The 25,963-nt window shown below is 35.2% G+C and overlaps 1 protein-coding gene across 1 annotated transcript in view; it reads right to left on the bottom strand.

Annotated features, from left to right (window-relative positions):
- Nucleotides 1–25,963, bottom strand: part of CFAP54 (cilia and flagella associated protein 54) — a 96,544-nt gene that overhangs the window by 40,814 nt on the left and 29,767 nt on the right. The window contains exons 22-41 of the mRNA XM_017738039.1: nucleotides 23,918–24,103; nucleotides 22,825–22,967; nucleotides 20,759–20,906; nucleotides 19,629–19,784; nucleotides 18,233–18,355; nucleotides 16,090–16,224; nucleotides 15,552–15,648; nucleotides 12,534–12,623; nucleotides 11,771–11,897; nucleotides 10,812–10,905; nucleotides 9,790–9,929; nucleotides 7,934–8,152; nucleotides 7,379–7,515; nucleotides 5,500–5,675; nucleotides 4,618–4,845; nucleotides 4,185–4,408; nucleotides 3,951–4,086; nucleotides 2,268–2,382; nucleotides 1,562–1,714; nucleotides 854–1,051 (exon numbers count right to left, since the gene is read on the bottom strand). Coding sequence (XP_017593528.1) covers nucleotides 854–1,051; nucleotides 1,562–1,714; nucleotides 2,268–2,382; nucleotides 3,951–4,086; nucleotides 4,185–4,408; nucleotides 4,618–4,845; nucleotides 5,500–5,675; nucleotides 7,379–7,515; nucleotides 7,934–8,152; nucleotides 9,790–9,929; nucleotides 10,812–10,905; nucleotides 11,771–11,897; nucleotides 12,534–12,623; nucleotides 15,552–15,648; nucleotides 16,090–16,224; nucleotides 18,233–18,355; nucleotides 19,629–19,784; nucleotides 20,759–20,906; nucleotides 22,825–22,967; nucleotides 23,918–24,103 — 3,025 coding nt within the window. The remainder of the gene's footprint in view (nucleotides 1–853; nucleotides 1,052–1,561; nucleotides 1,715–2,267; nucleotides 2,383–3,950; nucleotides 4,087–4,184; nucleotides 4,409–4,617; nucleotides 4,846–5,499; nucleotides 5,676–7,378; nucleotides 7,516–7,933; nucleotides 8,153–9,789; nucleotides 9,930–10,811; nucleotides 10,906–11,770; nucleotides 11,898–12,533; nucleotides 12,624–15,551; nucleotides 15,649–16,089; nucleotides 16,225–18,232; nucleotides 18,356–19,628; nucleotides 19,785–20,758; nucleotides 20,907–22,824; nucleotides 22,968–23,917; nucleotides 24,104–25,963) is intronic.

Genomic DNA, 25,963 nt, shown 5'->3' on the forward strand with positions numbered 1-25,963 from the left:
ATATCATTAAACCAGTTACTGAGCTGTGGAAAAATTTTGCATGAGTAGACATGAATTCACATGTAATTCAATGCATGGGTATTTTTTTTTTAATTTACTGGTCTTTTATATTTTACCTTCAAATGTACCATTTCTTATTTCTACTAACCTTGAAAACAAAAATAAGATAGATATATATATATATGGACCTGTTTACTTAATATTTTGTATTTTTGTTCTTTCAAATTTCTTCCTGTCCAGAAGATAAACTGGAAAGCAGGTCATTGGCCCTGCTAAACAACTCTGCCTGCATACAGCACAGTAGCACTCTCACAGGCTCATTTTTGGAACCCTTGCTGCAAATAAAACCACTTAGAGCATCTGTTGACCAGTATACTACATTTGACCTGTTTAGCCATACAGCAAATCAGGTAGCAGTGAGGAGCTGTAACTGTATGAGTAAAGCCATACCAGAAGGTAAGATGGAAGCCAATTAACTAGGCCTCATATTCAAATACACAGAATCTGAAAAGTCTGTTTGCTAGGGAAAAAAAAAGTAATGGAATTAAAATGAATCCGCTAAACATTATATCAAATTCTGAATTAGGGATTAATCAGCATAACATCACTGAAGTAATGCTTTTTCATAAAATGAGATAGCTGTAGAGATTATGAACCAAGCAGTGGCTTGGTTAGGATCAATGCAGATTTCCTCAATCAAGAGGAAGAAGGTTGGATATTCCTGGAAACCAGCCTTCAGACAGTTACAGCTGTCTGACAGAGAAAAATAACAATGGAATAAACATGTATAAACACAGATAGGCAGAATGCTATTACTTCTTAGCTGTAAGCAGAAACTTCTGAAAAAAATTACCTATTGTTTGTTCATAGGAAGAGATAATAACTGAAAGCTGTGACTTTGGCATTGGTCTACTCTCAACCATACTGGAGAAATTATATTTTTCTTGAGAAAGGTCACATGGTGCTGGGAGAAATATCACTTCACCTCCCACGTTAAATTTCAGCTTTCTGCTTGAAGAGCTGTGACTGCTGATTGCTCTTCCAGCATTTTCTAGATCAGAAAAGTGATTTATAGGATCAGTTTGGAAAAGTATTGTACCATTTCTAGCATCACAAATATTTTCACACCACGTTAGTCACACAAACATACAATTCCTGTGTACCCTATTTTCATTTGTTTTCCCATCCTATAATTCTGTGTGTCTCCTAATTAAACTCACTGGACATAATTCATTGGTCAGTGTAACCAAATAATATGTGCTCTGTTAGTGAAAATAAACTTGGGAAGATCTGCCAGTCAGCCCTCTGACAGAGGTATGGCTGTAGACAGACAGGTGACACAGCAGCATGAAAAAAATTTATCATCCAACTATTAGACAAATCATAGGAGATAAAGCTTAGAGGTTGTGCTTATAGAACTTCAAATTTAACTTCATATTCTATATTTTTGTAATTGTCAATAACTGAAATTTGAATTTAGAAAAACCTGTTCCTTTCACTCTTTACTATTTTAACTGCATATACACTTAACAAGGGAGAAACACTTCAATGAATCACTCACCTTGTGTGTGTGCAAGAAATAATGAAAGTAGTTTTCTGCTGTGTCTCAGTGCTCTGCTGTGATACTTAGATTTTTCTAGAGTTTCTCTAAAACATCTCAGTGTATCATTCACATCAAGAGGCACACAAACTAGGGCTTTTGCTTGATTGTCATCTAAAAGGAATTAATAATTATGGAGAAAAATTTTGTAATATAGAAATAAACATTTTTAGTAAATCACCCTCTAAAACATATTTGAACATTTTCACAACTTCAAAACTGAAGTATATTAAAATTTTCCCCTTTATTTCCTGTCGCTTTATGAATTTAAGCAAATTATTAACCACTAGGAACATTAATTCTATCAATAACAGCGCTGACTCACACTTAGCTTCTGGGTATATTGCTGGATATCCAACAATAACAATGGAAAACTGGACCAAGACCACCAAGCTCCCTCATAGGCTGTAGATTATCTGGTACCTGCTTTTCTCTGCTTTCAGACATAGTCTATTTTGAAAGATCTTGACAACATTACAATCCATCCAAAATATCAAGAACAATAATTTGAAGACAAAGCTCAGTTTATATTAAAAGAAGCATTGTAGGAGAAGTGGAAGAACTATGATAAGGAGGAGAAACAGATTCTTTTTATAAAAATCCAGTATGAAACAAAGGAAAGACTCTGGGAGAAAAGAGAACACACAGTAGTGAATTGTGCTCTGACCTGTAGAATCATTATTCGTCTCAGGACTGAAAAAGTATCCAGGAAAAACGCCTTCACTGGCAGAATGGGCAACGGGCAGCCGTAATTTGTACCCTATGTAGTTTCTGCAGCTCATCTAAAAAGATGGTTTTGTTTCATGATAACTGAATAATATTAAGAAAAATCAATGTTTGGTTCTTACAGTTAAACATCTATATACTCAGTTATATGACAAAATAAAAAGAGGACTAATTAAGACACCAATGGCCCATAACTAGCACTCTTGTCAGTTAGAGGTGAAACATTCACACCTAAATATTGGATATAAGTGTTTCGAAGCTACTGAACTAAGCTTATCTCTGATTTGGTATTTGCCATAATCATGAGCAACTCCTTGATGTTCTGAAATACTCCAGCCTTCTTTCCCCAGACGAACGCATGCTTGCACAGAACCTGTCACCGTAACCACGCCTAAAGGGCATGTTGCCTGGGGAACACAGTGGAATGCTGTAGAGGGGGATACAAAATAGCTCTAAGCAAGTAACCACAGCAGCCTAACTCTGGCAGAGAGGAAAACTTCCAGACTTCTATGAAGGACTAATCCTCAACCGACTTTTTATTTTGCTGATGTAGTTACATCACTTCAGAAGGAGAAGGACCAACAGAACTAGTTCTACACTCTCTGAATGGCACTGATTGATGAAATGCAGCCATAAACTCCAAATTTTTTACCCAAAATCCTTATTACTATCAACTAACACTAGTCTTCAATCTGTAAGCCGTCTTTCAAAGCTATGATTACTTTTCCACAGCTCAGTTATCAGCATTATGAGATGGTTTGCCATGGTGCCCTTTTATTGACAAAGGACTGCGTTCTCAATGGGTGGGAAAAAAAACAGGAAAGAGAAGACAGAGCACCTCAGCGGCCCTTCTGAGCCAAGAGTGCCTTCAGAGTCCCTGCAAGCCCTGGGCACCACTGTGCTGTCTCTAGGCCAGGCAGTGGCTCCTGAACCCCGTGTTCATGTTCATGTTCAGAACAAACCTGTTTGGTACTCCAAATCCTACTTCCCCCTCCTCTCCTTCAACTCCCCTCTTACATTAGTAATAGAAACATCCTAAAAACATCCACAGTGAGATTGACTTCAGCAAAACTTCTTAGAAATAAATGTTACATTAAAAAAACGTTTTTAATAGCTAATTCAATGAAAAATTTCCAAGTGGCACTGTTAGTAAATATATAGAGCCATGGCTTTTAATGAGAGGAACTTTCTCAGCTGCTTTGGGGTTTTTTGTTGGTGATCAAGTTTTTTAAAGTTTTTTACTGGCATTGTCAGTGTTTGGTTTAACTCATTATTAACTTTGTTCTTTAGGAGCAGTGTTCCAATGCAGAAACAAAGCAACACACAAATAAATGTTCTAAAGTTAAAAGAGTGGCATCAAGAAATAACATGAAATTAGATTCAGGCTTATAATATGGAATGGGTATGTTGTGCATGGAAGAAATGTCCTCTGGCTCACCTGCTGCTCTTGGAATCATGTCATACAAGCCTTTTCATGCACTTCAATAAATCATGATCATTAATTTATTATAATTGAATATTTGGGAACACTATGAGAAAGCATATTAATCTCTTCAGTGAAAGTGCTTCTGCATATTTAGTTCACATTAAGAGTCAGTGCCCCAAAAAGAAATCGGTGTTTCACCTTCTGTGCAGCATCAGCCAGATGTTTTGTGAAATGAGATTCACAGCTGTCTGGGCCACTGAATTGCTGCATCCTTTCCAGCAGCTGCCTCTGAGCATACACCAGCAGCGGACTCACTTGTTCTGTGTACCGCTCACTGGAAAAAAACCAAAGTGTAGTAATTAAGCAAGATAATTGTATATTAAACTATATCATCTTAGTTTTAAAATTTTTATTAGAGTTGGTACAACTTACTGCGTAAATATGTTAAATTGTATAGCTATGTGTACCAGTGCTTCCCACTTCTTCATTTGATATAACAATTCTACTGTTTTAAGAATCAGATTACATATCCATCTCATGTCAACCGTATTTACATCATCCAGGGGAGGCTGGGGATGAAGATTAGAACCACCATTCTCATCCATAATACCTCCTAAACAACTGGGAATGCAAAAGTCTCCTTCGGGATCCACAATCTACAGCGAAGAAACATCATTACAGCTGTTATTTTCAAATGTGTTTTTAGGACAATTCAATTACAAAGATTAGAAAGCACTGTAATTATCTAAAGAACTTGCTACAGAGAATAAATTGGAGATAGCAGAATATAATGCAAGAAGGAGAAAACTATCTCTCTAGTGAAAATGTGATAATAAAGAGTTGTCTTAATAAAAATAATTTTTACCTTAAGAGAACTGCTTGCTTGTAGGTCAATTATCATATCAATGATCATGTCTGATGCAAAATAAAATGCCAACCAGATGGTGTTCCTAAGAAAATCCCAGGTGATGGGAAATTCATCCATATGGGAATGCGACTGGTTAGCAATCCATTGAAATTCCTGAGTATAATTCCAAAGTTCTCGACAAGCATTTTGAAGCAATGTCCAGTGGCTACCACGGTGAGCAAGAACCTGTGTACACCATTCAAAATATAATTATACCTTGGAAATGCAGAAATTAAAAGCTTCGTTCTTTTATTTCAAAACTTAGACATACATAATTTTTTGGAATTACAGTCTGGGTGTTATAGAACCTTAATTTTTACCTTTCAATAGAAGCATTAGTTTGTAATTTAATTTAATTGTTGGTTTTGGTGTGAGAATAAGAAATAAAAATTAATTCACACCACCTATATGTGTGTTTTTACTTAGGTTTAGAAGGATCTATGGGAAGACTACTTAGTCGACATTTCCTTTCAATCACTGGTTCTCCTGTTTCTAGTATCACATTCACTAAGACCTGTAAGGGGAAAGGTAAGTCTGCAAGTATTTTCAGAAAAATTTAGCAAGCATGAGAAGGAAAGTTACAAAGATGAAATGAAAAATAGAACAATTACATAAATTATTGCATGTTTGATAGAAATATACATTATGAGAGGTGCTATGTCTGACATTGCATATACATTGTATTTGGGCACTTTTCAGAAGACAAGAAAACATTGCTTTTAACCAGTGAAATGTTTTTGAAGTTTCTGAAGTGTAGGATCTTTTCATGTAGAAAGTAGTAAGTATTGTAACACAATGCTTAGTAATAAATAGTTTAATAAGAAACCAACCACATCTTACCACTGCTCTTTTCAAATGCAAGAATATGCTTGTAAAATGCTTCAGTAAAAGGGTAATTGATGGAAACTGGTCCTGTTCTTCGGGGGTTTGAGAGATGGATACTTTTGTATCCTTTGTTGTTGGACTTCGAGGAGTTCGACTCCGTTTAATTCTGTTCTGAGGAGATTTATCTGTGACTGAAAACAAAAAGTTTGCTCGTTAAAATTGAGTTGAAGTTCTCAAAAAAGAGAAAAAAACCAGCCAGCTAGGATTTTCCTCTGGCAGCTAAATACTTAAATGTTAGGAAATGCCAGTGTTAAGGTTATCATGTTTGTAAGGTTATGATATTTAAAATATAAGATGTTTTTACTTAGGAATTGGGAGAAGTAGGGATGAAACCAAATTTGAGCAAAATAATAATGGGTACCAGATAGTTTTCAGCCTCAAGGCCAAAACACACTCCTCACTTAAGCTCTAGCAAGAAATCTCTTGGCAAGCTCGCAAGAATCTTTGTTAAACAGAAGCCTCTTAAAAGGAGATGTTAGGAAGAAAGGAGGATTTCTGACAAATTCTGTGGTATGTGTAGAATTGCTTCATTATTTTATTTGCTACAAATATCCCCCAATGCGAAATGCAAAGGTTCATGGTAGCGGGATAGGGTAATGTCTGAACTATAGGTTTCAGGCAGAAACTAATTCCAAGCTATACAGTGTTTGAACTCTGTGGTAATCTACACATTTTATGTAATTCTTTTAATCAGAATTGTTGTAAAGGCTAGGAGATAGTAAACAGGACTTTTATCAGGTTTCAGCCACTTTCAGTGACTTGGTTCTCAGTGACTGGTAAGCATCAAGACAAAAGTGTTTATGTAAAAGCAAGCTGTTGCAAAGAGAACCAGTGAATTCAAGTGCTAGTTTTTGTCACACCTCCTTGGAAAAGGCAAAGAGAACAGTTGATTTAACCTAAGGAAGTCCAACATGGAAACACAGGAGAATTTTGATCTTTACAGCTGTGGCAAGAATGTGTCCCTGAAGTGCTATTGAAAAGACCAGGCCTGTGATTACTTCTTGAACTTCTGGTGCCTATGCAGAGTACTCTGTTTTGACTTGTATGCTGTCACTAACGTCTGAGGAAATCAAAGTCCTGCATTTCACAATTACCCACAGACAGGAGCCTTTTGGCTCCTGTTGAAACCTCTTAGGACTAAAAATAGCTAGAATAATAAAAGTCAAATGTGAAAGAGAAATTAAATAAAAGTGGTAGAAAATAAATTGGTCCTGAGGTAGCTTCTGACACAGGGAAACACTGGGGAGAAAGCAGTAGAGAAGGAAAATGAAATTCTACTTAAAATTTGAAAGATAATAATAAACTTCAGTCTGTAACTTTAAAAACTACTTACAGAATGACCAAGGAAAATTTTTACCTGCTAGGAAATGTCAAGGAAACTACCAACCAATTACAAACCTCATAAACTGAAAGAAATTATCAATGAATTCAGAATAATTTGGAATATTATCAATTGGCTATGTCTAGATAGTGTGTACCTGCAAACATAAAGCTAGTGTCATTAATTTCTCTAAACTTAGAAACTTGTTGCTAAAGTATAGGATAAAGAATAACTAATTGATAATATGTAACATATTTATTAATAGATTAAACAATGTTCAGAATTATTAGATATGCTCCATCAATTACTATGACTTCTGTTATACTAGCTGTGACAAAAAAATATAGAGGACAATTGAAATCTAGAAATGTCTTCTATTAACTTGGCGTGACTGACGGTTTTTCCAAAGGTGATGTGGAGAGCTAATGATGGAGGTCAAGACAGACAGAAATCAAGAGAAAGAAAAAGTTAAGTTCAAACTGATTTCAGTTGTGCACCAATAAAAGTTCTTACAGGACTGGTTTTTGGTTGTTTCTGTCTTTTCAAGGAGAGAAGGAGTTGGCTTTCTTAGGTTATCCTCTACAGCTTCTCTTGCCAGTACAGTGCCAGAATTGTTTAATGAGAATATCTCAGGATCCAAAACATTGTAACTGCAGAATGGGAGAAAGAGAAGAAAACACAAAACCCCCCCGCATATAATATCAAAAAGAATTTTGATATACATACACAAAATTCAGTTTCTCAGACATGAGTACTTTTCAACAGCTTTAGGAATCAGAAATAATTAATTATAGCCAAAGGTTGCAAGGAACCAAAAAATAACACAGAATAGTATATTTCAAAGCTTTCATCTCACCAATCAAGTGAGCAACCAAAACTGTGCCTGATGCCCACACGATGGAAAGCAAAACCTGTTACAAAGTAACAAGTAATTTGTATTTGAAAGCTGAATCGTTCACATGTCAAACTGTTCATATGAATATATTGCAATTCAGATCTGTCTGCATTAACAGCAATAACACAATAATCTCTGTTAGTAGCGATCACTGATAGTGCAGTAAGATGTACCTGTCCAAATGCTGTGAACCACTAATTCCAATATTATATAGCTCTTCCAGGTTCTTTTTAAATAAGTGGTAGTGTGCAACTGCCAGATAGATATTCATCTGTGACTTCCAGGGCATCTCTTCAAGACACATGTGACAAAACTGACTTCGGGTTACATATTTACGCAGCAGCATCACTAAGGTTTGATGAGCTAATTTCTTCAACTTATCCTTGCCTTTCCTAAACCAAAACATATGAAGTAACAAAAAATTAAACTCTGTTTTCTTGAAGCTCTAGAAAAGAAGGTCCTGATAAAGATACACAGATATCTTGTTGCATATCCACAGGTTTACATGCATAAGCAGATAAGCATATGACATAGCTCTAACAAAGGCTTTTGCTTTAGTCAAGCAAAGCAATTGTGCCTTCCCTCTTTAAGTGCACCTAACACACAATAAATCCTATTTTATATCTTACCAACTTCCATAAGGTATTTGTCTTAGTACTTTTAAAAGTTTAGCTCTCTTTGAAGTTATTTGTACCTGAATCATACAAACAGATTTTTACAGCAAACACAATGTGCTTCAAACAGTCAGTTCAGGAGGGTCTACTAGTATACTATAAATCTGGATAATTGTTTTTATTGCTTTGATTTGGTCATTAACAATCTCCAATATGAAGAGAACATAGTATTTCAAATCTGGATGCCTGCCTTTAATTTCCAGCCAAAGCTTTTTTAAGTTTCTCTGACAGATGAAAAGATTCTGTATTACCTCACAAATATACAATGCTATATTCAAACCAAATCTCTTTTTTTCTTTTTTTTTTTAAATTAACTGTAAACCGATCCCTTTATTAATCTAAATTAGTTTTTCTGCCTGTTTTCCGCCTTTAAAATGTGGGCAGAATAGCATACCACATACAATTTTGATTATATTATATAGCATTACTATTATGTAAGATACAAAAGAGTAGCTGAAAAAAACCCAAGATAGGTTTAACATCCCCTTTTCTGCTGAAAGCCATGCAAATCATTTTAAGGTAGGGATTTTTCTGTAAAGGACAAATAATAACATTTTAGGATGGTTTAGGTGAATATCTAGAAGATTACATGGAAACTTTTCTACGTTATTTAAAACACTTCCAGAATCAGTTACATAATTGCTTACATGCAAATATTATAATTCCCTACTTGCAAATTGTTGGAAGCATAAGTGACCGAAGAACCAAGTTACAAATACTACAAATTCTTTTAGGTCAGAAGGTAATGTTATTAGCAAGTTAACCAAATATAAACAAGTATCTGCCAAAAGAGAGGTGAATGAATATCTGATGTTTTTTTAATCAAAAAGCAGTTTTCTGGAAGCTGCAGAACAGATAATCCAAAAAGACTAGAAGAAAGACCACAAAAACCATTCTGAAACTACCTGAACATCAGGAAATAATAAATATTTCTTATTAGCTTTGTAACAGGTAAACGCCCCAATGCAGTTTGAAAAGAATTATAACACACAGATTAACAGAGCTTTTCCACCTTGACGAATCAACATGCTCAAGCTAACACAACTGAAACACAAGCTTTGATTATTAATACAAAGACTTGAAACCTTTAACAGCTATTTTCTTAAACAGAAATGCAACAGTTTTTGTTTCCTTGAGTGGAAACCAATATTATATTAAACTAAATCAGAAAAATGAAAGGACTGTGCAGAAATTAATCTCTTTAATATAAAACAAAAATTAAAACACACACTTAATTGTAAACTTGTCAATTGTAAATTGTAAAATTGTAAAATTTACAAATAAGTTTGTAAAATTGTAAATTTCAGTCAAAATATTTTTTCCTGTATATGAGCCTGACAACTGTATTCATTTACCCTTGTTTTTCTGGAGAATTCATTATATCTGGATTTTTCAATAAATACTCTCTAAGAGGTCCTTTTTTAGGCAAGGCTTTTTTTTTTGGTTTCTTGGCAGGTGATGCCTTTGGTTTCTTTGAAGGTGAGGTATCCTTTCCCTGTAAAAAAATCTTGCATGAAAATCTTAAATATACTTCAAATACTTATTTATACCTACATTATCAATTACTTGAGGTATAGAGCAGTTTGGCTTATGTAGGAACAGAACATTAAAAAAAAAAATCTGGAACTGGTTGTCAAAATAAGACTGCAAAAGAAATACAAATTCCAGAAAACTTCCCAATTTTTCTGGACAGTACATGTCAAGTGCCTGACACAAAGAAGCTAGCAAGTCCCTAAATATTTTCTTTCATATACCAGCGTTTTCATTGCAGAAATAATAACAGTCCTTTTCCTATTATTATAAATAGTAAAACTTTGCAATGCAAAAACTGAGAGAGAAAAACCCTTTTCCTAATCTATCTCAGATGCTAGCAGTACCACCTTACTAGAGGATTATAAGGGAGAAAACTCTTCCTCCAAAATAATACAAATCCATTAAGATTATTTGTATCTTCCAGTAAAAGTAAAAATTTATTTTAAATTAATCCTGAACAAAAATCCTTTATTGTGCAATTAGAATATCTGCACAAGGAGTTAACCATGAACAATTATTCATAAAAAAGTGTAATACATATTGTACGCCATGTTATTTAAAAGGGAGTGAGGAAAGGCAAGTTTCTGCTGATTTTGGAATGCCTTATTCTGGTTCATCTCAAATTCTCACAATTGTTGGTCTTACAGATGAATCCCAAGCCAACTTTTCTTCCTGGTTTTAGGAGTGCAGAGGTCAGCTGAGGGCTGGAGTTTGCATCCCAAATTTTAGCAACTGTGGATGTCCCTAGCTGAGGTTTTCATGAGACAATTTTTAAAAATTTATTTTTGTTCTTATGGTATTGCTACCCAGTAAAAACACACAACTCCTTAAAAATAAAACTCACTTTCTGAACTCCTGCAGCATGTGTGCCATCTCGCTGAGTGAAAGATCTTGCTTGTGTTGCAATTCCATCAGTACCAAGGAAGTCTTCATTCCTCCTGATAAAAAATATTATTATAATCATCATCATCATAATCATCATGTTAAACTCCTTTCATAGTAAAAGGTTATCTCTGGGGACATATAAAGCACATCATGCAATTCCTATTTCATTTCCAGTTTTAAATTCAAAAGATTTTCTTTTCTTCACCCTCTTTAGAAAACAGGAAGTCCTAACTTCCAAGGTTTATTACAGAAATCTGAATTTGTAAGTAACAACTATATCAACTTCCTAATGCCAAGTACAACAAAAACAGTTTGTTTCATTACCCAAATTATACTACAGAATTCTGCAAAGAATTTCTTCATGTCCTATTGTTTTGGTCTCTTGTAACCACAATTCCTGTTCCCTAAAACATATATCTCATTTTCACTGGTCATTTTCCTTTCACATTTTAGAAATACTAGCATGCTTTTTTAAAAACAGGATGCTTTTAGGCAAGTGTCTACAATTTGGCTCCATTTATCTTTTCCCCATAGAATTTTTTTGACACTATAGTAGGCCCTGATCAGTTTGGTTTTGATTTAACCCAATATACCTTCCTAAGCTATGCCACCGCCCCATAATAATGTGGCTAATTGCCACAATATTATGTCTCCAGGTATAATCAGGTCACAATACAGTATTTACTGTAGCTATGTAATCCTCTGTGTTCATGGAACTTCTGCATACTAAAGGTCATGGAAATTACTCCTGATGGCTGAAACTCACAGCTTCTTTTTAAGTCTTACCAGGTAAAACTTACAGTTTCTTTTGTAACTGTGACTCTCATGAGCCTAAGTAGTAATTTTTCACTACTATAATAGTCGTTTTTCACTATCATAGTTTTTCACTATCACAGTTTTTCACTATCATATCACTACCTTTTCAAGTAAACTTCCACACTGTCTGCCCACTCCAGAACACATTGAAACTTCTCTTCATTCAGGACTTTGTGCAAAAGTTGAACAAAGAACTCAAGGAAACGTGATTGCCCTCTGAATTTAAGCACTGCAAAAAAGGAATAAATAACACAGGTGTTTATGCTGTAACGATTCTGAATTAAGCTACAATTACAGCTATGTATGTCTCAAAGCACTTATTCATGTCATGCTGCATAGTCATAGAGACACTAAAATCAGGGATACAAAATGGCAGGTGCTCAATGCTTCTTGTGATTGGGCATCCAGAATCACAAGTTCACTCTATTTAATAAAATTCTAGAATTACAAACATTCTAGAGACAGAGATTCCTGTGAATTCCTCTTCCAGTAAAATAATTTACTGTGGAAATGGGGTATCTCAATTTAAAGGGAACATTCCATACAACAGAAACTTTGAAAACTTGGCACATTTTTATTTAAATTTGTTTCTAAGGTTATTAGAAAATAAACATTATTCAATTTAAAATATTAATATTTTATATACTTAGCATCAACACCCCAAACCATTGGTTACATTCATTTCTAAATGTGTTTATATTGAGAACTTTTTATAAGCTATGTTTCAATCAATTTTTTATATTTGAGAACCAAATGAAGATAACATTTCCAAGAGCTTATTCCAAGCAAGAATGAGATTACTTTACTGGCAACTTTCTGAAGTAAAAAAGCCTTTATAATTAATAAAAACACCAATTATCCCTACCTTCTCGATAAGCACGCTCCGATGTCCAACATGAAATTACAGGGTAGAGGAACAAAGGAGATTCCTGTCCTGTAAGCTGTGTTCCAGGACCTACATCAAAAACCAAATGAAATCCATTGTGAAAAGCACTGAGAATATAACAGAAACTCCACCTGGAACTGTAACTAACAATTAAAAAAATCCTTCTCTAGCACAGAGATTGCTTTTAAATCTCTCACTGTCATCCAGAGAGCAATTCAAATGCTTGCTCTTTTCTTCTAATGTAAGTAGCTGTACAACTTAAATAAGAGCTTACAGATGTGACTGATAAACTTCCAGCTAGTAGACTAATAAGGAGGATGTCTGGAGTTCATCAAAGGTCTAACAAAGATCCATGTAAATCATATGTGGAGGTGAATGTGCAGAAAGAACATGTCAAAAAATGTGTTTAAGGTTATACAGAAAGAACTGATCATATGATACTGCTATTGACTAACGCTTGCATTCATATTCTGCATATGGATAATGTAAGTAGGTAGAGGATTTTTTTTCTTAACCTAAATGTTTACATAAAGATATGTATATAAATGGATTTCTATTCCATAAATAATATATTTTTTATAGATATAGGTGTAAATAATATATAGAATACACAGATGTAAATAGAATACAGAATATATAGGGCAATAACTTGGATTCAAGCTTCTGGTAGTTAAACAAAAGTGCATTACCAACTGATGAGCACCAAAACAATGTTACATGTGCTACTTGTTATTTTTCCTTAATAAAGAAACACAACCTACAAATTTTGTGCTTAGACAAGTCCTGAGGTTGAAAAACATCAATGCAGCAAATCCCTGAAAAAAGCCAGATTAAAAATGCACTCTGGAATCACTTATAATAGTGGATCAATAGCTACAACCTCCAGTGAGAGCAGTCAGTTTAGGTCTGTTGAATGTAAATAACGTCCAATTAAATAGACAGCAGGAAAAGCAGACTTCTTAAATTTTTCTTTTTAGGACACCCTTTCTTAGTACTCTCTCCCATTTAACAAGTTCAAAAAATGTTGCTCCAAACAAGCATTTTCACAAAGAAAAATATGTCCCAAAAATGTTTAAATGGGAAAATATTTGAAATTTCAGAATTTAAATTGTACTGTGTGTGAAATACTTTGTTTTTCTCTTCTTTGGAAGAAGCAGATTCAGCTCTTTTCCATTTTTCTTGTAGACTATCATCAATGGAATGCTAAGTGTTGACTCAATTATAAGGATTTCCTATGACAAGGCTTTTTCAAAAACATTTTTAACAGCATGCCCTACAGCTGTGCACATTGCCCTAAACCATTCACAGATATTCCTAAGGACAGCGGCAAGTTTTGCATGGCCTCATCAAAACGCTTTTTCTCAATTTGTATCCTGAAACTTATTGACAAATAGGCTAGTTCAACAACAGAGCAGACTTTAACAACCAACTATTTGCCAGCTACTGAAAATGTGGGTTTTTTCTAACTGATCAGTCCATTAATTTTTTTATTATGTAATCAATGTGATTTTCAATTAACTTACAGAATTCTTTCATTATGTAACTTGTTCTGCAGGAATGTAGGCATCAATGTGAGCAAAAAATGAAGGATTAATGCACAGATTAATGGATTTTTTCCATCATTCCTTATCCTGTTTTTTACAAGAATGCTTTCTCTTCAGAACAAATGCATATACAGAGATGATGGATGATAATTAGCACTGGAGTGGCGTGGTCTTGCAGCAAAGGCCAGTTGCATACTGGGCTATACTACAAACAGTATGGCCAGCAGGTCAGGGGACATGACTATTCCCCTCTATTCAGCACTCGTGAGACCACATCTAGGTTACTGTGTTTGGGTTTGGACACTGTAATACAAGACACTGACATAGTGGAGTAAGTCAAGCGAAGGCCAGCCAAGATGATAAGGAGCTATAGTGCATGACAAAGCAAGAAGAGGCTGAGGAAACTGGGTTTATTCAGTCTTGGGAAGAGAAGGCTAAGAGGAATCTACACCTATCTAATAGGAGGAATATGGAATGTGGAGACAGACTGTCCTCACTGACAGCACAACAGCCAATAGAAAACAAGCTGGCAATCAGAAAATTCCAAACACATATAAAGAAAACCTCTCTAACCATAAGGGTGGTCAGCTGTTGGAACAGGTTGCCCATAAAGGTTGCAAAATCTCTTTCTTCAGAAAGATTCAAAACTTGACCAGATAAGCCTCAGAGCAACCTGATCTAATTGTACGTGTTTGAGAAGGGAGTTGGAATAAATACCTTCCAGAAATGCCTTCCAACCAATACTATTCTACAATTCTACCCAGGCTCCAAGGAGTACAAGATGTCACATAAATATAATGGGAAAAATTCAGTAGTGTCTCTGAGTTTAAGTTCTAACCAAGTTTTCTTTATAATTCTTACTTGTTAATTCATCTAACTTTGGCAGAATTATTAGCCAGAAAATTCTTGTGCTTGATCCAGACTCTAAGATATTTTAAAATTCATATATTCATTCCTGAGTTAAAAGGTAGTTAAATACTAGTATGCATGCAATTCCTTCACAAAAAGGACAATTTCTCTTAACTTTCTTCAGGGAGAGTTTTCTCCACTAAAATTTCCTGCAGTGGCCATTACTACTAGCATTGGCAGGGTATTAAGACAAGCTATAAATGGACAGTGGTCTTTGCCACTGCATTTTCTGATTTAAGAAGATAAAGCAAGCCTAAATAACATGGAATTCAATTGAAATAGATTGGGAGAACATATATATTTGCAGAATTGTACACAAATGAATATTCCTCTGAAAGAAGAAATGAGTGTTCCACTGGAAATGACAAAAAATATGAATACACATCACTACCAGGTGATCACTACCAAGATCATTATTGCTTTGGCTGATTCATCATGGAAGATATAAGAAATAAAAGTACTTCTTCAGTAGTTTTTTTTTTTACAAATAAACCATAGAAAACTCCATAGAAAATGGTAAGAAGTGTTTCAACAGTACACCTACCTGGTTCTGTCAGTTTGAGGAGACTTGTTTCAAGAGTACTCAGATTTTCTGTTGCTTTTGCCACTGCAGCTAAATGGGATGCCCTTGAGGAACACTTCTGAAATATTGAATACTTTGTTATGAAAACTTAGCTTTAACTTAACTAAAACCAGCATCTCAATGGTGGAATTTAGCTTAGATCCCAAGTCTTCTAAATCTATACCTTATCATTTCATCTACACTGTATTATTTTTCTTTTCTGATGAAATAAAAACTGTGTTCCCGATTTTTTTAGCACAGCATATTTTGTCAAGCATGGGGACTTCCCATCTCTGGAGGTGTTAAAGACCAGGCTGGATGGGGTGCTGAGCAACCTGGTCTAGTGGAAGGTGTCCCTGCCCAAGGCTGGGGGTTGGAGCTAGATGATCTCTAAGGTCCCTTCCAACCCAAACTACTCCATGATTCTAGAACAAAAAAAATTTAATAAATCTAGCCTTCAAAATAATAGAATACAGAATTTAGAGAAAAGAAAAGTGAAAACCAGAGGAACTACTTTTACCTCTTTTCCAGTGTGTGTTTCTTTAGTTTTCACATCTCCTGACAGGCTGAGTGAAACTGTTGGTGAGATCAACAATTTTTTCCCATAGTTAATGATAATTACAGCAAGTTCATACTCTTTCCATGAATGTAGTACCTATTAAAGAATCATCTGTTATATATTTTTTGGTTTACATAACATGCAATATTTCATTACTGTCAAAATGCATGAATATTATAAATAGAAATTAATTACTCAATATGCAAGTTTCTTTTAATAAAAAAAACCCCAGGACTGTAGACATGTAAAATAATTGGAATTGCAGATACGTTATCGATGTCTTCTATTTCTGCTTAGCCTGTTCCTCAGAGAATAGAAAGATTTACCCAGAAGTATCTATTGCTGTGATTGACACTCTCCCTGTTCTCAGGCAGTACTGCTATCAAAGAATATAAAGGGTAAGTAAATGATCATCATTTACCTCTCTGGTATCAAGTGCACATTTTAAAATCCCATCTGTATTAGTGAAAGGAGTAGTGAAATTTATTTTTAAACTACGAAATTTATAAATTAACAGTGTAGCGAATGTTTTTAGATGGCTTTGTCTCCTTTAGATAGAGCTCTAAAGGCCCAAGTGCTTCTACTATGTGCAAGCTAACTTCACATTAGGATCTTTGCCTTTGTGATCCTAAGTGTATAGATTACCTTAGGATAAATACAGTACATGACCTGACTGTAAGTCAAAAGAAAACCATATACGACACTTTAATGAGAAGCATTTGCAATTCACTCATCCTCTTTGCTATTCTGTATGCTACCCTGTTGAAATGCTATCTCTAAGGAAAAAAAATCAGCAATATAACCTGTAGTCATTTAGCTGAGGAATCCAACAACAAACACTTAATCAAGGTTTCTAATAGGTTTTATTGGCCCTAAGAGCATTCAGCTGGGGCCTACGCATGTGGGGCCAGGAGCTTCCTCTCAGCTCAAGTCTAAGCCCACACTCCCTGCTGGTTTCTATATGGCAGGACTGCTGGTCTCCAGCTCAGTCCAAGCCATGCCTGGGTGTGGCAATGGATCCACTAGACTGGGCACCTGGCCCATGGACTAGCTTCTGAGCTTGACCTCAGACTATTCCCAGTCTATATGATGGACCAGCCTGCTGGGCTCTGTCTGACCCTAGCCACTTCACCAGGCCTTATCCTGACCTGTGGACTGACTTCCCAGCTTCAAATCTGACCTGCCTTGTCACCACAAACTTACCTGATAATCTGGATGCCTGGCTGAACCTCACTACCAGGTGCTGCTCTGCCAGCCATGGCATTGTCCTTGGCTTCTGGCCTCACAGCCATGCTGGCCTTGCAGAGAATTTTCAGGGTTATTTGATACTGATCTGCTCTTGTGAGGTGAGCATGGAGATTGAGCTCCTATAGAGACCAAACTGAGGAATCACCAACACAGGGGAATCCCTCCAATCATACTGAGCTCAGCTTCAGTATGAGCTCTTAGCTGAGGTGTACTCAAAGCTAGAGGAAAGCTGACTTTTTCAGTATCACACGTTTATGATAGCAAGTAATTTAAGTGCAGCACATCTCTAAACCCAAGGAAAAAACTCCAGTACCATGCTTCTCCTTATCTCACTAAATAGATTGAGTATCTGAATCATAAATGTCATCTACAGATATATATTATGGTTGAAAGTCAAGGTGTTCTATTTCTGCCAGCATGCAAGACTAAACAATATAAGGTCTCTTGTATCTAATCAGCAGCAAAACCAGATACGTTAATCTGATTAAAACTACAAATATGGCTTATTTGCAACAAATAAACTTTTAAACTTATATATTATGTGCACATCTTATTGGAAATAGTACTACCTTAAATGTAAAAATACACACAATGACATAAAATATGGACCTAATGACATGGACTAATAGTTATAGACTATTTTCTGAATAAATAAATATTAAAAAGTCAAAATGTCATTGTTATATAAAATGCACTGATTCAAAGATTCTAATAAATATTTGTATGCCTTTACTATTTAAGATTGCTAGTTCTCTAAGATATTCTGAGGGCCAGCTTACTAAATCTCTCTTTTTTTCTCTAAATGACAAGAGCTATATCTCAAATTAAGCTGTAAGCACAACAATACACACCATACCTTTGCTGTATGATATGAAATACAAGCTATCATATGCTGAATACTCTCATAACATCCTTCCTGTCTCCTTTGCAAAGTAGCACTTGGAATTTCTTGGAGGACAGCCAAGCATTTAATGAGGATCTGTAAATACAAGGGTTAAAACAAAGTTTGGAGTCTGGAGCATACTTACAAGCTTGTACCTCTGTACAGCCTATTGTATTTGATGGTGAACTTCAAAAATACTTTGAAATCTAATGAATAGGATTTTTACAAATGCCAGTAATAAAATTTCCGTTTAATTTAACAGTGTCAAGATTTCAACCACAGCTCTTTGGAATAAATGACATGTTCACATAAAATCCCAGATATTAAATTATAGATACATGATGGATATTTTTGCTGATTTAACTAACATGAAATCCAAGAATGTTTAATTCAGCAAGACTACATAATCCTACTGGAGGACTGCTTAAAAATATATTGAGATGGTCAGAATTTCAAATTAAAGAAAAATATTTCCAGTATGCTGTAAAAATAAAATTCTTCTTTCCCCCATTTTGACTATCAGACATGAAAAGAACACGTGGCTAAATTATTTTTCACTTTAATTAAGAAATCTGAAACAGGAGCCATTTCCAGTGGCTAGTTGTCCCTGTAGTAGGTCACCACAGCCAACAACGTCTTAAGCAAGAAGCTATCCCTGTATTCAAATAGATGATTTTTTTTTTAAGTCTGTGTCTCACCTGCAGTGCAGTCACCTCATGCTTTCTCACAGAGTGAATACACTCTTACTGCTGCCACCTAAAAAGGCTACCTAATTACAGGGAAAAATTTGCATGTTTCCACTGTATCCATACTGAATCTATAAAACACATCTGCTTCATAAGTGGCAGGGAAGGATTCAGGTACTCTGTTTTCAAAGAGAGGGTGCTTGCTTCTGGAAAGGAGCACATGCCTGAAAACTGAAGACTGCATTATCAAAACACTGAATAGCTTTCTTTTCTTTAAGAAGAAAACAAAACTGGATATGAAGCAAACATTCCAAATTTAAAAAAAAACTAAAACCACAGAAACACAGGCAAATGCTGCTTTTCTTTCCTCAAAATTTCCATCTGTAAATAACATTCATGTAGAAGTTGTATAGTAGATTCTGCTACAGTTTAAAATACCATCAGTCACCCTAAAGAAAGAATCAATACGGCAATTACCTCTCCGTATCTGAGAGCGGAATGTGTGAAGCTTACACCGAACCTACATGCATTGGGGACACATAAAATTATAAAAGGCTTTTCTTTCATCAGCTGTTAAGAAGTCGAAGCCTAGATATTTAGCTCTCCAACTGTCTATTATAAGTTTAATTTGAATCACCATAACTGCAGGACTTGACAGCTGCTTTGTCTTACAATGCTCTCACCTGAACTACTGGCACTAAAAAAATCTTGTGATAAATCAGTGGGGCGAGGAGGCCGTAACATTGTACAACAGACTGCAGGGAGTAACTTGCATCGTTCAACCAGTTGCTAAGTTCAATTGCCACAGCCATTCTTTCACATTCTGATAATCTTGCAACCTGTAAAAGCAAAACACATTTTGATTTAAATATGCATTCTGTTGTTTCAAATCATTTGAGAGTGGAAGAAGACAAATGTTATTGCAGTTTAAAAAGCAGGATAAGCAGCAAGTAAGATAAAAGCTTCAAAATGAATTTACATTGACACCTGTTAGAAGTATATTAAAAAACACATTATTCCTGATTCTAAAAGAAATGATTGCTCTTGATGTAAGTGTGCCCTCTGAGTTTGCCCATAAAACTTACAAATTGAGTCTGATTAATAACCTCAAACTGTGGAGTGGAAATTTCACATGCCAGCCTCTCAGAGTAGGTAAGGGAAGGATAATTCCTTCCTTTCCCTTCAAGTTACCTGTTGCAGTCCTGGCTAGTGCAAGTTAATCCAGTAAAGTCACTGAGTAATCAACTGCTCACATTTTTTACAAGTACTTCAGCAAAGAAAGGAATACAATAGGAATGCAATAAAACCAGAGGCAAAGCTTGACTACCCGAATAAAAGAGAAAGAGGCTTTTTTTTTCTTTAACATGCCATTATACTATAAAAATGTCTGAAATAAAGTATTAGTATATTAAAACTATAAAACCCTATTAGAAGGCAAATCTTAATTAAAGTATATGTATTTAATAGCATAAATATTTAAAATTAAAAATTTGAGGTACATCTTAGTAGGCTAAAAATAACAATTATTATACTTCTTTCTTAAATTATAGTCTACCACCACTGAAGTTAAGAAAAATCCTTCCTCAGTAGGAATCAGTGGGCTTTGGATTAGGCAATAACTGATTCAGGAACCATCGTTCCAGCGGGATGTAAACAATCAACAGTTTCTGATATACTTCAGAAAGAAAACCCACAGATAATGGAGAATTCTGGAAACAGGACTAGTTGATTGCAAAATCTATCTTGCAATGATGAAATAAGGCTGATGAAAAAGTAAAATCAAATCCAGTATATTATTTTAAATCACACATACTTGCTCCTTATAAAATATCTCATTGGAACAGATGGAATCACAGAAGAGCGCTCCTTCCATGATATTAATGTCAGAGACAGCAAACATATTCCTCAAAAAGAGGTGCAAGGTAATAGGAGAAGTCTGAGATACAGCTTCAAAACGTAACCTACAAAATACAAAAGCAAAAGAACAGTAAAAGCATGTTCATCATTATTCAGATCTTGCATGCCTGAAACTGCATTATAATAAAATAAAGGTTTTAGTTTTAAAATTATGGACAAAAAGGATTACTATAGCTTCTTCTGGAAATAAGATTTATATACAAAACTGAAAAAATTGCTTAAAATTTCTAAATTAAAAACATAATAAATAAAAGTAAGATTCCTTTTGAAATTGCTGTCCACATTCTACTAATCTAAGACAACTTTTCCTTGTTTGTATCACCTAATCCAGTGAAACTAATTTTGAACTCTTTGAAAACTTCAGGTGCTACAGCTTATTTATTTTCACTGTCTCCTTTTACACATTGAATGATACATGCAGTTGTGAAGTCCATTACTAAGTATTACTAACAGACTCCTTTTCAAAACTTATGTCTTGTATTACAAGTCTCAAAAGAATCTCTTTTCTTTTGCCTGCTTTTCTGTCAAGATGTTTTGTGGTCGGTTTTTTCTCTTCCCTGGGGACAGGCAGGCATTTGTACTTGCTGTATTTTTTTATATTTTTGTTACAGGAAAAATCCTATGATTTTGAAGTACAAGAAATAAATTCCTTCTTCCCCTTGATTGTATTTCCTGAAAGAGACTGAAAATCGAGAAGGAAGATCAAATAGACACATTCACACACTTGACATTACCAAGATACCACCACCAGGGCTTCTGGCTGGAAACACAGGTTTCCTTTCCTTCAGGCTCCCTCTGCTGTGCCTTTAGCGAGTACAATTTCTTACCTACTCGTCAGTAAAACTGAAACTGCCTGATATCGCAGCTGTGAGAATCTTCCATGTTAATTGTAAAGAAAAAAAAAAAAGAGGCTTGGCCATAACTGTCAGAAAAGCAAAATGCCAAAACTGCGTTGCACAGCTACTTAAAATTTTCTGTCTTCATCTGATTTATCTGAAAATAGACTCATTTCAATGTTATCTCTAGAGCTGGATGTGTTCAAAAAAACCCTGAAATGGCATCAATGCAGTCCACAGGTTGTGTGTAAATCCCAAGTGCTTCTATGGCTATGGCATGTAACATCAAGAACCTTGGTGCATTTGTATGCCTAGTATCAGACACGTGGTGGCACTTGAAGGGCAGACAGTGAAGTTGATGATTTGTATTCATTATCAATGATGTTAATTCATTATCAAATCATAAATAGCTGACTTACATTTAAAACTAGTTTTCTTATGATATTTCATGTCTATTATTTCATAAAAATTTCTTTTATCTGGGAATAAATTAAGTTTTGATGTATTTCCAAATCTGGATCTATTGAATTTCAGTAAATGCAACCACAAAATTTCTAGCTGGGCTATGAAAAACTTATATAATATTATGGTTGAACATCTGAAATTTTTTTATAGAAGAATTAATTTTAAATATCTCTAAAGCCCTTTAGCATCAGCAAAGATTATTGGCACATTATATAGCCACCCCAAAACAAAATTAGCAAGCATTACCTATTTTGGTTGGTGTTCTTGACAAAATTTTCACAGTTTCTGAGATCTATTGCTCCCTTAATTGGAAAGTCAAGAACCCAGTGCATATTATACGTTTTGCATATGAAAATGCATCACACAAAACAAGTACCCACTTTAGAATGTTTCCCAATTACCTTAAGAAAACAGCCATTATAAAGAATTAGGTGTGTAAATGTTAGCAGTTCCATAAATAACAAAAATCCTCTACTAATTATAAGCCACTGTATTTTTACAACAAATTTCACAACATTTTTTTCAGAAAGTTTTTGATATCACAATCCTGAACAAAATTCCACAACTTGGAACTCTTCTAAATAAAATGTGCACATCTATAATTAGAAAATAATTATAGATAATTAATTAACTATTATTTTAATTGTGTTTCACGAATTACCTTTTTTCAGATATAGTCAAATTACTACTTGCAGAAATAACAGCTTCGTTGGGAGGCAGTGGAGAAGAATTTGAAACAAAATAATCCCACATTGGTGAAAATGCTGCTCTGGCCAATCTAAAGTTGCCAGTCTGATAGGCTACCTGCAAAACAAACAAACAGTGAGTTGACACGTTCATCAAATAACCAAGCCAGATATAATTATAGGATAAAGAAGTTTTCAAAACTCCCCACAACATGTAAATTTACAATTTCTCTTAAGAGTATTCTGACATATTTGAATAAAATACATGTAGCAACAATTTGATTCTACTAATATTAGTGTGGTTCAGATTTAGCATCAGAGAAAGCAGGGGAGTTCCTTGACTGTTGACCAATGCTCTAACAGCCCTGTGTGGAATATTGTGCTGCACTTTTTGAAGGCATATAAATTCCTCTAGGTTCATTTTACTTTTGCTAATACTGCAGAAGGCACTCCTGCTCTGAATAACGGGATGTAAACTAAGCCAAGAAGTAGGCATAAATTCGTGCAGATACATTTTACACTGGAATATTTTAGGAAAGCTTCTAACTGTTCCCCATGATCTATCTATAGGGCTAGACAATTTCACTTTTCTCTGTGTCTCAATCTGTTTTAAACATCCTTTAGTAAGAACACAGAAAATTATGATGAAGATCTGACAACCTTTGTGGTCTTTCACAAGGTATTACAAAACTAATACCCGTTAAGTTCAATAATACTTTTAATTCCTTAATGACTAGTAAGATGATTTCTAGTACTTGGTCTCAATCACAAAAATGAAAAAGAAAAAAATTACAAAAAAAAGAAGAAAGAAGTTAAATGCAGACTGAAAAACAGAGATGGGTAAGAAAACTAGCTGAGAGAGTCCCTTCCACTAAACCTGACATTTCCGAATTAAGAATCAATTTATGTAGATACCCTATTTTTTATGTTAAAATTATGATTTGTGCTTATCAAGCTTTTGGCAAGAAGGTCTCAAGTTGTTACCAGATGCAGTTTTAGAACAACCACTGAAAACAAGTAATTACAGCCAAATTAAAGTAGGTGTTCATTATTATCTTCTAACCCTACCTGAGTTAGATATGCTCGAACAGTAGTAGCAGAAAGGGGTGGATAAGCAAGAATTGGCTTAGTCATTTGCCCAATGGCATCACCAATAAGTTTTCCATCTGAAGAATATGCTGCGACGGCAAATACGTATTTCTCATTGGCATCTAAGCCTTGTACTTCCAGGAGGCTTTTCCCATCTGCTGGTATCTACCAACAAAAATATTTTTCTAGTTACACCCACTGTACATATCTAAAACAAATCTCAAATTCTAAACTTTTATTTCTAAACAACTATTTAATGGTCTTGGATACAATCAAAGAACAATCGAGGTTAACAGTGTGTCATGTACTAGATTCTTGTATTAAATTCTTGAAAACTATGAGAAAACAGTGAAATGATATGTGAAAAAAAGCATCCGTTTTCTCTGGACTGCTGATGCATATACAGGGCACATAACCTAAGAGAACTGTTAAGTACCAGACCTGATGTTTTTCTAAGATACTTGTGTCCATTTGAACATTCCCACAGTGATAGTTCAAGCTTGCAGTCATTGAGCTGATACATTCTGGCCCTGAACTGTGTTTCCAGAGAAAGACCATACTGCTCTCCTTCATGCCACCTTCTTGTATTAGATATGGGCAGAGATATCTCTGGTCCTTCCAGCACTATTAACAGCACTTTGGAGTTTGTGAAGCAAACAACATACTTTCAAGATCTTCATTTTTCCTTCAAGTAATTGTGTACCTACACTTTAACATCATGGCTCACTCCTAAGAGGATTTTCCACCTTCCTCTCTGTAACCAAGACAACCTACACAAGGAAGATTTGAAGACTTCAAGAGTCTTGAAAAAAGAAACAAGTCCCAGTGATGGAAGGATAACATGAGACTCGAGATCATAACACAGCATCAACACAATGCTCTTATTCAAACACAGTCTGGCCTTCATAAGGAGACCTCTGAACAACAGAAATCCCTTCAGATGCAGGGGCTGAACCAGCAGACCAGAAATAAGTGTACAACAGTCTGCAACATCCCTTTATGATACGTTGATAGAGCATTCAATCCCCAAGAATTCTAAATTTTTTTCTTGGAGTCAGCAGATAGAGAATTTGTCTGCAGATCAGTATTTTGCAAATGCGTATCCTAAAGCAAAGAGCAGTTCCATTCCAGAGGCATATGGTTAACCTCAGGTCTGTATGTCTCCAGTGCCTGTCAGAGCGAAGATGGTCAGTGGCTTGGATGGACTGCAGCAAATTCAGAGAAAAAAAAAAAGCTGGCAGTGGGGTAAAAGTCACCTGTCAAATCCTTAATACACCTAGTACAGGATGGTACACTGAAACTAACTCACAGAACAGTACAGGAAGCTTGATTTTCTGGATTTGATGATCAGAGTATCAATAATAACATCAAGTCTCTACTGCCAGTACCTATACACGCCTTCTCTTTTCATACACTTTCCTTTAAGGGGAGGAGCCAGGGGAACATGTGCAAAGGGGAAGATTCCCCCTCCATCACCAAAGACAAGTCTATCAGTGTTAGCACAGGGCTTGCTTACAAAGCCAGGAAAGCTTGCAACATCAGGCAAAAAAGTTTAAGATCATTCTTCTGTCACAAAGCACAACAGAGACCTGCCCTGCAAAGAACAGAGCTCTTCATGCAGATTTCCAGATATAAATATGATCACTGAGTTGATCAATGAGGTGTTAGACTACAGAAAAGTCTGGTGAGGAGGATATGCTGAAGCTTTCTTGCTCCTTTCTTAAATCACAAAATGCCCAGTGTAAAAGATCATTCATTGCTGTCATTCAGCAGTACAATGCAATAGCAGGCATAAGTGAATGAAAACCAGAACCTTCTCAGTCTGTGCAGAAACATCAGAATGTGATCCAAAGGAAAAAATAAAGCCTATCTAAAAATTCAAAACCAAACCAAGCCAATCAACCAAACAAAAAAAATTCAAAAAATTAAACGTCAAATTTTAATGAATAAATAATGTAAGAGTACCAACACAGTCAACATGATCAGTCATCAGTAATTAAAGATGTGTGGGATGATTCACCATAC

This window comes from Corvus brachyrhynchos, unplaced genomic scaffold, assembly GCF_000691975.1.
Source record: "Corvus brachyrhynchos isolate BGI_N302 unplaced genomic scaffold, ASM69197v1 scaffold56, whole genome shotgun sequence".
Lineage (NCBI taxonomy): Eukaryota > Metazoa > Chordata > Aves > Passeriformes > Corvidae > Corvus > Corvus brachyrhynchos.